Source organism: Cheilinus undulatus, linkage group 1 (assembly GCF_018320785.1).
Source record: "Cheilinus undulatus linkage group 1, ASM1832078v1, whole genome shotgun sequence".
NCBI classification, from domain to species: Eukaryota; Metazoa; Chordata; class Actinopteri; order Labriformes; family Labridae; genus Cheilinus; species Cheilinus undulatus.
Window position 1 is genome coordinate 18,247,180 of NC_054865.1, and position 12,778 is coordinate 18,259,957.

The 12,778-nt window shown below is 38.8% G+C and overlaps 1 protein-coding gene across 1 annotated transcript in view; it reads right to left on the bottom strand.

Moving 5' to 3' along the window:
- LOC121512451 (CUB and sushi domain-containing protein 1-like) overlaps positions 1-12,778 on the bottom strand; it is an 821,118-nt gene that overhangs the window by 207,685 nt on the left and 600,655 nt on the right. The window contains exons 24-25 of the mRNA XM_041791732.1: positions 12,484-12,653; positions 813-969 (exon numbers count right to left, since the gene is read on the bottom strand). Of these exons, the coding sequence (XP_041647666.1) occupies positions 813-969; positions 12,484-12,653 (327 nt within the window). The remainder of the gene's footprint in view (positions 1-812; positions 970-12,483; positions 12,654-12,778) is intronic.

Here is a 12,778-nt window from a genome sequence, read left to right on the forward strand (position 1 = left end):
CTTACACAACAGCTGGTCGTGCCTTCTTAACAGAGTCTCTTTAAAGTCTTTAAGGTGTGTAAGCGTGTGTGAGGGAAAGTGAGAAGATTGTGTGTATGTGTTTTGGGATTCATACGCTTATTTCCATTTTTCAGTATTTGTACACGCTAACATTGCACAGTGGACTTCAACCTTAACAGAAAGTGCTGTAAAAAGTGATGGCTGATCTCTTTGTAGCTGTCAGAAGTGAAAAGAAATAGCTTGGTAATGTGCTGACGGAGGAAGACTATAGTCTCAGGAGTTTTGTACTACATGACACCTTTTTTGTTCTGGTTTGTAGCTCTGAAGAAACACTTGACTGAGACCCAGAGCTGATGCAGGATATATTCATGAGGGCAATCTCACACAATCACCACCATTCTGCTTTTCAATTAAATTCATCTACTGACAAAAGCCCCCATGATGAGCTACTAAAAAAGGTGAGAAATTACCCTCCTTGTGTTTTCCCCCTCCTTTCTTTTTAATCAAAATTGCATGTGTCCCTGAGTTCCTCCAATCTGAGGCCATGTTTAAAGGCTTAATATGCGACACTCTGGATAACAATACAGCAAAATTCCATTAGAACCAAGAAAAGAAAAAGTAAAATCCAGAGGTAAAGCTGCACTGATATGTACAGTATGAGGATAGCTGTGAAGTACAACACAACATTAACCAGACTCGTCGACACACAATCCTGTATAGAGACCCCCTGCCCATAATGCATTGCAGGAGATGTATTTTGCCGTCCAGGTTCTTAACAAATTATATTTAATTTGAGTTTCTCAAAAACTCACTTGTGTATGTGAGGCGGAAGCCCTGATCTGTCCCTGAGGCGTTGCTGTTGAACTCCAGCCACAAGCGGTTTGAAGTGCTGTTGATGACATGCCCCATCATGCCATCATATGTGAAGTTTCCAAGGAGACGGGATGAAGTATTCTCTCCATCATATACCTGTCGATCAAAACACAGCAGAAACAAAGCCACAGTGCATGAATAAAAACATGAGCTCAAAGTGTTTGGTCTGGTAGAGGTTGAAAACAGTGCACTTCTGACCAGCTCTGAAAATACATGAGGCCAGTCTCGTTACCAAAAGTGCCAGGCGCTGCAAATACATGCTGATTTAACATTCAACATTTCCTTTCTGGATGCAGGTGAGGCTTGCAAAAAACTCACTGTGCTTCAGGTAACTTTGCTTGAGGAGAACCTTATAAAACACTACATACAAGGAGCAAAAATACTGCAGTAAAATAAAGCTGTTATTAAGGGGCTCCTTAACAGTAGGCAGAGCTGAGGAAGGCACTTCTTTAATACTGAACCATCAAAAATGTTATGCCACAATTCCAGGGAGTGATGAAACACAACTTACAAAGGTGTTTGTGACAAAGATAAGTGTTGGAATGCTACTTTTTGTATTTAGTGGTTTAATCCTCATCTAGCACCTGTGGGAAGCGATACACTCGAGCTTCTCTTTGATTTGTGCATCGGCAGAGGGGAAAAAACAGCCCTCAGTGAAAAATAAAACTAGCTTATTCACAGTTGAGTTTGTCTCCAGCTGTGAAAAGTGTTCCAATTTTACTTATATTTTTCAAAATGATGCTGCCACAGTAGGTTCATTTAAACAGAGGAGGCCATTAACTAGTGTGTTTCCTAGAAATCTCCAGTAAAAGCCAGGAGCCCCAGTATACGTGTTCTCTTTTCCTCTAGCACTGGGTCAGAAACAGCAGGTCTATTTATGTGAGCCTGCTACTTGGTTTGGGGTGCTGTCATGCATAAAAAGAAGCTAAAAAATAGCAGGGGAGTGAGAGGAGGAGAGGAAAGAACAGGAAGATTAGATTTAAAACACAAAAACATCTCTGGTCAGCCAAAAGTTGCAGGACTTAGTTTTCTCTTTATGAAGACATTTCTTTTCTTTAAATTGTAAGAAAAATAAAGAAAAGAAAGATAATGAGATAATGCATATCTATTCTTACTGCTCAATCTAATCTGCCTGTGTGGTCCAAAATTTCCCTCCACATTTAGATGAGCACAGTAGAGCGAGTTGATGTAGAGGTTGGATTTGTGGCTGCTAGAGACTGAAGGAGACAAAGATTTTAGCTGACTAGGCGTCTGTGCCCATCTGAAAAGCTTGTGTGTAGAAGTCCTGAACATGCTTTCAAATCTATGAGAATGTTTTAAATTAATTTGCTTTCACTTAAACGTGGCTCTGCATTGAGAATGTGGATGATCAGCTGCCTGAACAGTCGATGTCAGATCCCTCAATAGTCAGCACCAGAAATACTAGTTGGCTAAAGTGTTATTCATAATTTTGATCAGTTCAGGCCTTTAATCCTCGTCAAATGCTCCGCCCTAAATAAATGCAGCCGCCTGTCACTGGTTGCTCCTGTAGCTGTGATGGCACTGATCGCATCTCATACAAACATAGCAGTTTAGCACTGATTTGATGTAGAAAATTGGGATGAAAATATATGCACACTGTGCAAGCCTAAACTCACAAATAACCAAAGCACTCCTGAAAGCGCAAGAATTTGAACTTTAACCTGCAAAGAGGATTGAGGGCCAGCAGTGCACTGCTGAATGTAGCCACATTCTGTAAACCAGCATCACACTGTTAACCAACAGAGGTGGAAGAAGTTCACAACTACTGTACTCAAGTAAAAGTACAGGTACTTTGGTTAAAATTTACCTATGTAAAAGTACTGGTCTATGAATTTACTCCAGTAAAAAGTATTGCATTTAAAGTTTACTTTAAGTACTGAGTACTGAATAGACTCTAAGGATGAGAATTCAGCTAACTCAGGTTAAACAGTAATATATCAGAAGGTGAAATATTTCTTTAACCTGAAATGTTTTTAAAAAAATCAGTTATATATATTTTTCTGTAGCAGAAATGTTGTGCTTTACACATCATGCAAGTGTTTAAGTGTTCTTTTTAGAATAGTTTGCAAAAATCCTTCTTTCCTTACACTGAGAAAAATGAATTTGGGCAAAAGTAAATTTAACTTAATTTAATCTGCGATAATCTGTTTCTAGCTTGACATTAGTAAATCTAATTTTGTTGTCAGTTTCTTTTGTTAAAAATACAAGAAAGGAGAAGTGTCAGCACTCAAAATGTCCTTTTTGGTAGTTTTATTCAAGACAACAAGGCACAACGGATGCGTTTCGACTTAGTCTTCCTCAGCGTTGTCACACGCACAACGCTGAGGAAGACTAAGTCAAAACGCGTCCGTTGTGACATTTCTCCTTTCTTAGTACGTCTTTTTTTGGTCAGGCACCTTAAAAAAGTTTTTTGTTTGGAGGGTGCTCCTTTCTGTGCTTTTTCTGTTAAAAATACAAGACACTGAATTTTTCCAAAACAAGAATAATCTAGGTAATGACAGCCAATCTTCCAAAGTTTATCCACATAACTAAGCCTGACTTTGTTTCCTTTACTCAGTTTCTTTCTGTGTTTCAAAACTACAAAATTCTACATTATCCATAAATAAATGTCCCCTGTGATGCATTGTGGGTATTTTAAATTAGTGATAAATGGCTTTTTTAACAATCAGGAACAGATGAACTGCTAACTGAAGACATGGCAGTGATGATAGATCAGATTGGTGGGATTCAAGTCTGGGGACATGTAGGCAGGATTTTCCCATGATGCCCTGGGGCAGAGTGTTTGTGTTTAGATATGTTTAAATGTGATCAAGTGAGTTTAGATGTTGAATGTTGTACAGAGATCACTGCTGGGATTCCTTTGTTCATCTTTCTGATGGATTGTTGTTGTTTTAGATGGTCAACACTTTTGCACCATGAGTGAAAAAAGGACTTCCTGAAAATAACTTTGAGTGCCTGTCTTAGTCTTGTAGTCCAACGGTCCAATCATCCTCCAAACTGCAACATATTCAACTTACTAAATATGTGTTGTAGAAATTTTTTTTAGAAACTTGGGTCATGATCTGTCGTAAGACAGCCTGGTGGGTCCTGAGGCTGGACCAGTTGAGAACCACTGCTGTAGAAGCAACATAATAACCATGTTTTTGGCTTAATTTTGACATATTTTATAAAAACAAGTACTTGGAACATAGTAAATGTTAAGAATGGAGAGAAGGAGCAATAGAGAACATCTGTGTGAATAAAAAGGCAATGTTTCTCATGTCTAGGAGGCTTGATATGGAGACTGGTTTTGGACTTTTTCTAGCCATCAGAAATCCCTAATGCAGTTTTAACTGTAGTGAAATGGAACAATCAAGACTGCTGTGTGCATAGAGCATCTATTAGTTTTACCACGGGTTGCTTAAGTTTCTTATAATGCTTTACTTTTGTTGACGTCAGATACATTATTTGTATGACAGGCTGCATGGTCTAGCTGCATGAGATGTTTGTAGATTTTAGTTTACATAAAAGATTTAAAACCTGGCAGCTGGGCATACAGTATCTTACTAAGCCATTTTATCCTTTGGCTGGTACAGATCTATGGAGTTTAGGCACTTGGAAAATGACAAAAGAACAGAAAAGAGCAGCAGTTAACACATGAAACTATCTAAACATACTTTGTTCATATCATTGAACAAATCTTATGAGCTACTTTGTAATATCTTGGTAAGCTCACCTTGAAATGAGATCTTTAATTCTTGCCACAACAGTGGCATTGAGCAAGTGGTCAGGCATATCTTCCTCTTAAAGCCGCTTCTTAGAAATTGCTGTGCACTGGTACATTATGTTATTTTTCTTCAAGTAACTTTAATTTATTTGAAACCATTTATGTGTTTATATTCGGGAAAAAATGCTAAAATGATCAGACTTTTACTATGCTTTATAAAAACTATGTTATAAACACATAGCCTTATAGCTTTGCCTATATGGATTACAGGGATATAAAACATATAGAAACTCTCTGCTAAGTAATGGTCAGGTTAGAAAAAAATACCTCTGTAGGAAGATTTTAAAGAAGAACAGTAAGGGTTAACCTAAATAGTAGAGAAGCAGTAGTTTGGGAAGTGTAGTCTACTTTTGACTGCAGTGTGAAGGAGAGAATTAGGACTCTGAAGCACTTCATAATACAAACTCACAGCTGGGATATAAATGTGAACTGCGCCTGCTTATATTTGGCAGCCAGGGACACCTCCACAGATTGGTGGTGACAGGTCGGCAGGTGGCAGGAATGCCAAAGAAAAAGAGCTGAGGGGATGTACTGTTCTATCTCTGCATGTAATGCCAGTCAGAGGAGACAACTCGACATGAAACCAAAGCAGGAGCTATAGTACACTGGAGAGTGCTGATGGGATAGAAAACATAAATATTAAGGAGCCTGAGTGACAGGAGGAGAGCACACTGTGAAAATGAGCAAAAGCTCAAATAAAGAAGTGTAGTATCACAGTATGTCTGGCATTATTCCCCTAAACCTAATTTTCCTTCCCCACTCCTCCCTCTCCTCATCCTTCCCTTTCTATCTGTCGGTGTCCCCTAATTTTGCATCACTCTGTCGCTCTTTCTCTCCTCCTCTCTCTGTTTCAGTAAAACTCAGTATGGTTAATGAAACGCCCTGCAGCTCATAAATCAACATGTCACCATCTGCCACCCCTCCTCTCCCTCTACGTCTGACTCTCCCTCTCTTTTTCTCACTTACTCACCTACCACCTCTATTTTCACAGAACAATTCCCTCCAACCCCTACTTTGTTTCTCTCTCACCTTTTTTTTTTCCCTCCAGGTTCTGAGTGCATCTGAGTAAATTTGGTCCTGCACTGTATCAAAGCACATGCTAAGGCTTACTGGGCTTTGGTTAGCTCTTTTTTTTAATGACGCCAGGGTGACAAACTTAGCCATTGGCAACAGGAATTGTAATGAGCTCCTTCGTATGTTATTTTAGCCTAAAGCTCATCGGAACTGTCAAACAAATGGTTTGTGTTCAGTGTTCAGCTGCAGTTAAAGGCGTTAGCTCCATTACTGATAGCCTATGGGGGAGTAGCATGCTAATTGCTCGCCTAAGTGGTACTTTGGGGCTTTCCTTCCTGTTCATTATAATTTGTGTTGTGTTTTATGCTAATTTTTGGGAAGGTTTTAATGAACAAACATATACATTACCAGTCACGACCTTTATAAGAGCTCATGTCTATACCAGTACACAGGACGACGATATTAAACAGACAGATGCATCACATTATTTTCTTCTTCTATATCACTAATTTCTATCATTAACTTGAAAATAAAGAATAGCAAAAATCAAAGTGATGCATGCTTTGGTAAATACAGCTGATACAGTTTGCTTGACAATTTAGGAGACCAAGTTTCTACAGACTAGCTTGTATCTTCATTCGGAGTTTACTTGCCAGAGGGACAGTTTCAAATATCCATTGCATGGGATATATTCCACATCCATTTGGGCAACCACCTAAAGTCATTGTTTGGGAAGAGCAGAACCTCTTGAAAGATAACTTCATGAAAGTTCTATCACATTAATTACAAGTCAATCAGAGCAACAAAACATATGATGCAATAGACAGCCCCCTGGAGGGAACTACAGTGCTTTAACTGCACAGACAGCCATTATTTTTGTTGACTATCAGTAGTCAGAGGGCACAAGTCTCACTTAACCAACTGATCTTCATTCCAACCCTCACCTATGGTCATGAACTCTGGGTAATGAGATTGTGAGTTCAAGCGGTCAAAATGAGGTTCCTCAGGAGGGTGGCTGGGAACTCAAACATCCGGAGGAAACTCGTGGTAGAGCCTCTGCTCCTTTGCTTTGTAAGCAGCCAGTTAAGGTGGTTCAGGCATTTGTTTGGGCTGCCTCCTGGTCACCTCCTTGTGGAGGTCTTACAGGGATGTCCAACTGGGAATAGACCCCGTAGAGCCAGGACTGACTGGAGGGATCATACATCTCATCTGATCTGGGAATGCCTCGGAATCCCCCGGGAAGTGCTGGAAAACATCGATGGGGGTGAGAGATGTCAGGGTTGCCTTGATAAGCCTGCTGTCACTGAGACCCAGCTCTGGATAAGCAGAGGAAAATGGTTGGATGGATAGATGGACTGTCAGTTGAGCAAGTTGGTAAATCAACTCTTGCTGAATCAAGTCTGGAGGAGAACTAAACATCCCTTCTGCTAATAAAAGTCAATTTATTTGGATGTGAAGTCCGGTGATATTCATTTTGCCTGCAAACTCCTTCCCTCCATGATGATTCAGTCCAGAATTCACCATGGGTTCATAAAAGAAATCAATCTTTTGTACTGGATCCTGGAGAGACCACAGGACAGCTGGCTTTGTTAACAGGGTGCTAACTAGCCAACAGGCTGTATCCTTTGATTCAGTTCCCTTTGTTGATGTTCAAGTGACTTTGTTGACTAAAAACAATGTGTATCTAATCTATCACACTGAGACTGTGGCTAGGGCTCAGCTAAAATATTGTAGACTGTCTACAGTCAGATTGTCTTTATCAGTTTGATATGAAATAAAGACATTCCCTTCTTATATGTGTTGTTAGATACAATATCAGACCGTCTTTTGTCCTGCTACTTCTCCAAACGCATGTTAACTACTGGATGGTTAAAGTTTGCCAAAATGAGTCTCCTCCCCAAGGCTACATATAGTGTATGTCATGTTTCTATTTGTTCAATAAGATATGCACTTCCTAATTTTGAACACTTGGAGGCCTCATACTAATCTACAAACAATAATCACATACGGAAGTGGAAAATGCTACCAAACATCGCATGTGTTCAATAAAGAAAAAATGATAATGATATAAAACCACAGAAACAACTATCACCAGAGTAATGGAAAATGTAAAACGATTAGCAACGTAACTACTTCCATGTAGTCAAAAGCTATTTTTATTAGTTAGTAATGATTCATAATAAAAAATAAATAAATAAAATAAAAAAAAAGAAAGAAAAATCAAAGATTTTCATTTGCTCAGTAGGATATGATGTGACACTGCTGCAAACTTATCTTTGGGCCTCTCATTACTTTTTTGATTGCTTTGGTAACATCTGATGTGTGCTCATTAACTTTTGTGATCTCTAGTCACTCTCTGCATTCTGTCCCTCGTTGTGTTATTTTCTGATAAGAAATCAATTTATCAATGTCATTGATGTGAAAAGTTTCTAGAGAAAGTAAGAACAGGAAATTGGAAATATCTTCCTTCAGTCTCTGGTCTTTGTTGTCACGTCCTCTTCTTAAATCACAAAGACAATAACAGGTATACTTAAAAGTCAGGTGAAAAACTTCAGGATCTTCTTTATGTCATGACTTTCTCAATGATACAAGCTGGAATAGAATAGATGATATTTATGTTCTTAAAATCTTGGTGTCACCTTTCCTTTAAGGGGATCTTTCTCTTTTTAAATGCATATCCCTGTGGGAACACTTTCACCTTTTACATTGATGCTATGCTTCTCTTAAAGCCCAGCTAATACAATCTAACCACCGACAGACTCAGCCAATGCTCCAGGCCTAATACTGATAATACACTTCAACCACATACTGGCTTAACCATACCCTCAGGCCTAATACTGCTAAGAGACATTGTGAATAGAAAAGGACTTAGACGATGTCTGTAGGACAGCGTCAAGACTGTAAAAAGCTCACACAGCAGCTCCACACAGACACTGAAGTGGGCACATGGACCCCAGAGAGGACTTAAGAGGAATTATGAGGCTCAGGAACATCTGTAATTCCTCTGCTCTTTAGACGTAAACAAGAATGTACATCGAATTTTATGATGTGTAAACACTTCAATAAACCTCTTTTACATACTGTTTATTGTGACAGTTGTAAATCCCTGTATTTATGGGGGCAACATCAGATCAGACAGCCAACAAAAACAAATATTGCATGTCAAGCTTGTAGCGTCCCAGTATTTCTTATACTGATGCCCAAAGGCCTGCATTGAGGGAGATTAACATATAGCATGAATAATAGATTTTGCATAGCATTTTTTTCTCATACCACAACTACTAAAAGTGTATAAAACACAACACAGGCTTCAAATAGAAGCATATTATTAAACTGCTGAGAGTTTGTTAGAGGGTTAACAGAAGTAGAATTGATCCTTCTGTGCCTCTGCTTCCAGTGTATTTATTCAGCCGTGGATGGCCACTGCAGCAGAAGCACCATCAGCACTAATAGAGAACACGGGTAATAAACCCCCACAGGGATGTCAATGCTTCTTACAACAATGTTTAACCCATCTAACAGCTGGGGCAAACCTTGCTAATACAATTTAACCACAGACTGGTTTAACTCAGAAATCAAAGACATTGCAGCTGTTGATGTTTTTACTCAAGCCTTTAACTTGCGCTATAAATGTAATTAAGTCCTGTGTGTTTACTGACACCTTTATGGACCAAAATCCCCAAAAGGGTTTAGACTGAGATGATTAGGTTTTGAAAGTTAGGGGCTATGCGTTGCAACAGAAATGACTACTGATGACATAGACATTTGATCAGAAGATGATAAATTTCTATTCCAAAGTTCTAAACTTTTGTGTTAAGCACAGCAAAGGGAGCAGACAAAACCTTCCTGTATGTCGACGTAATCAAGAAATACTCTGTTTAGGGATATGCATGGCTAATCTTCAAAACCTGCATCCTCACTTGTTGGCACCAGAGTAACTAGACATTAATATTTTTTTAAACAGGCAGTGCTAGACTGATGTTTGGTGTGAACTAACACAGCCGCTCTGTACTAGTTGTGGTTGAACTTCCTAAAAACATCTGCTGACATACTGCTGTTATGCTCTACTACCAAGATTTTAACAACTATAGTAAACAGACTGCAACTCACAAGTGCAGAGCAGTAATTTGGTCAAGCAGATGGAGATAAAGGGAGATTTAACTGGCATATGACCATTAGGAAGGATGATTGTGTGATCACATTCAGCAGAGGCGTGGGGATGTTAACCTGCAAAGAGGGCTGAAGACTTCCGTTTGACAGTTATGAAGGCCACTGTGCTCTTGGGAACCCTCAGTGCAACAGACAGTCTTTTTTTGTCGCCTTCCTCAAATCTGTGCCTTGCCAAAGACCTGTCTCTGAGCACTGCATCAGTTCCTTTGACCTCATATGCATTGTCAGCTGTGAGGCCTTCTATAGAGAGGTGTGTGCCTTTCCAAATAATTTCCATCAGTTTAATTTACCACAGGTGGACTCCAATCAAGGTGTATAAACATCTCAGCAATGATCAAGAGAAATAAGAGGAACACAAGCTAGTTTTCAAGTGTTTTTGCAAAGGGTCTGAATACTCCTGTCAATGTGATAAGTAGTTTTTAAATTTTCACTACATTTGCCAAAAAAAAATCTAAAATTCTGTTTTCACACAGCCATGATGGGGTACTGAGTTTAAATTAATGACTTTTTTTTCAGCTGTAGCATCACATAGCCCAAAACATAACAATACTGAAAAAGTGAAAGGGGCCTGAATACTTTCTGAATGCACTGTGTTAAAAAGCAAAGGCAGACCTGAAGGTGCTTTAGAAACAATTACGCATCACTTCTTCCTCTTGTCAGGCAGCTGTAAGGTCATGAATATCCAGCATTTCCCACACAGATTTTACCTCAGCACTCTCTCTCAGGTAGGGTATGAACAGTTCATTTATTTGTGTATTTTTGGAGAAATTTGGCGATATGAGCACAATCTCTGCTCTTCATTTTGATACACATACTATCCTATGGAGCACACATTACTTTACTCCTGTACAAATAAACTGGTAATGTTTGGATCTCCTCTGTATAAATCCATCTTCTGATGTTGTTTAGTGAGTGCAGGTTTGTAAATGATGCCACCTTGTAACATTGATTAAGATTGTTTTATAGGATGTGATTAGCATTAAGTTTGCTCCTCACACAGTGTTATTTATTTATTTAAGTATGATTAACCTGTGACTCAGGACCATTAATTTCATATTCATTTATCTAAGGTTGAAGTAATAAAGTTGTTTACCAGCATACTTTGTAAATATATCTATAAACCATAAGAAATTATGACCAATTAGAGGGTATTTTCCACGCACATCACCCATTTAGGTCTGCTTGCAAATGTCCCTGTGTGAATAGGACCTAACTTGACGCAACTATGCAACAATGTGACTCACTGGTCCATGATACTGACCATATCAACCAAAATAAAGGAGTGAAAATGCCCTTGGACTGTAGTCAACTTGTTTGAATCCAAACTTGCACTTAACTGATTTGGAAATCAGGAGAATTCCCAGTTTTGTAATCACACATTTTTGCACCTCTTGATGTGTAAATAAATGCAGAGAAGTGCAGTAACAGAGGTACGATTATTCTAAACTATTGCACAAGTAAAAATTACATTACGATTTATGATATGGCTTTATTATGTTTGTCCTTTAAGCATAGAGTCATATAAATGTCATAATCGATGCACATTGGTTTGAATTAGGGCTGGCAAAAGATTACAAATTTTAATCGCAATTAGTCTTAGAATTTCTATAGTAGGGCTGCATGGCAGTGCAGGGGTTAGCGCTGTTACCCCATAGCAAGAAGGTTCCTGGTTAGCTCCCTGGTCAGGGCCTTTGTGTGTGGAGCTTGCATGCAGATGACATCTGACCTATCCACTGAGCTGGCTGTGAGGTTTTTGAAATGAAATGGGACATTAAGGAGTAGTGGCGGACTTGTTTTACATCACTGTGGCTGCAGAGAGATGCTGACCAAGTCCAACCAAAGTTTGTTGAAAGGGACAATAATCATGTGAAAACTAACAATTTACAAAAAAGAGTGCACTTACCATGGGCTGTAACTAATGGCAAGTAATGTTATTTATCTTTACAGCGCTAGTTTCAATACAAAAACATTAAAATCTATGCACCTCTGGTATATCAAGTTTACCTCAGCACCTCTTGTGCTCCTTACACTGCATTACTGTCTTATGTGGAAATTATGTCAATATTAAATGTTCTTAGTGTTTTAAATAGAGAGTTAAAAAGTTGACTCTGAGCCAATAACACTTGCTGGATTTTAAGTAAACCCAAAAAGAACTACTTCCGATTATTTTCCCTCCCAAAAAAGCTACATTTGAACCATTTAAGGCTACAAAGTAGAGTTAAAAGTTTCTGACTCCTCTCTCTTGGTTTTCCTAAAATCCTTACAACTGACTTACATCAATTCACCAGATGACAGAATGATTGAACTTTTGTATAAGTGCAAATGTTCATAACATATCCTTGAGCACGTTGTTGTAAACAGCGTAGCCATGTCAGCATCCAACCCTCAAATTATATTTCCTTTGAAGCATAATTCCAAATAAGCAAAGCATGTTATAGTTATTACATTTTATCATTTAGAATATTTATGCACACATGTCAAAGCATATGCAACTTAGCATATAGACAGCTTTTGCTTATGACTATTATCTCATAAGTGTATTGTGTATGAATCTGTAAATAAATTATGTATAAATGGATTTTGTGCCAGCTGACTGAGCAAAGCTTGTCATATTTGCATGCGTTTGTGTGCACACATACCTTCAAATAGTCTCCATCTTGCAGTGAGAAGCTCTCGGCTCTCAGCCTTATTCCTTTGCCCTTTTCAGTGGTGATGCGGTAGATACACTCATGGTTGTTATCATAGTTTGAAGGGAAGTTAGGAGAGAGGAGAACGCCTTCAGGTCCCATGGAGGAGGCTCCACATTCAGCTGCAGCAAGAGAGGAAAAGGGGGCAGGGACAGTGTGAATCAAAATCATGGCATTCCTACCTAATTATCTTCAAACACTGAGAATATCTGGGTTGTCTAGTTGTGCTAGAAAAAATAAAGGAGAA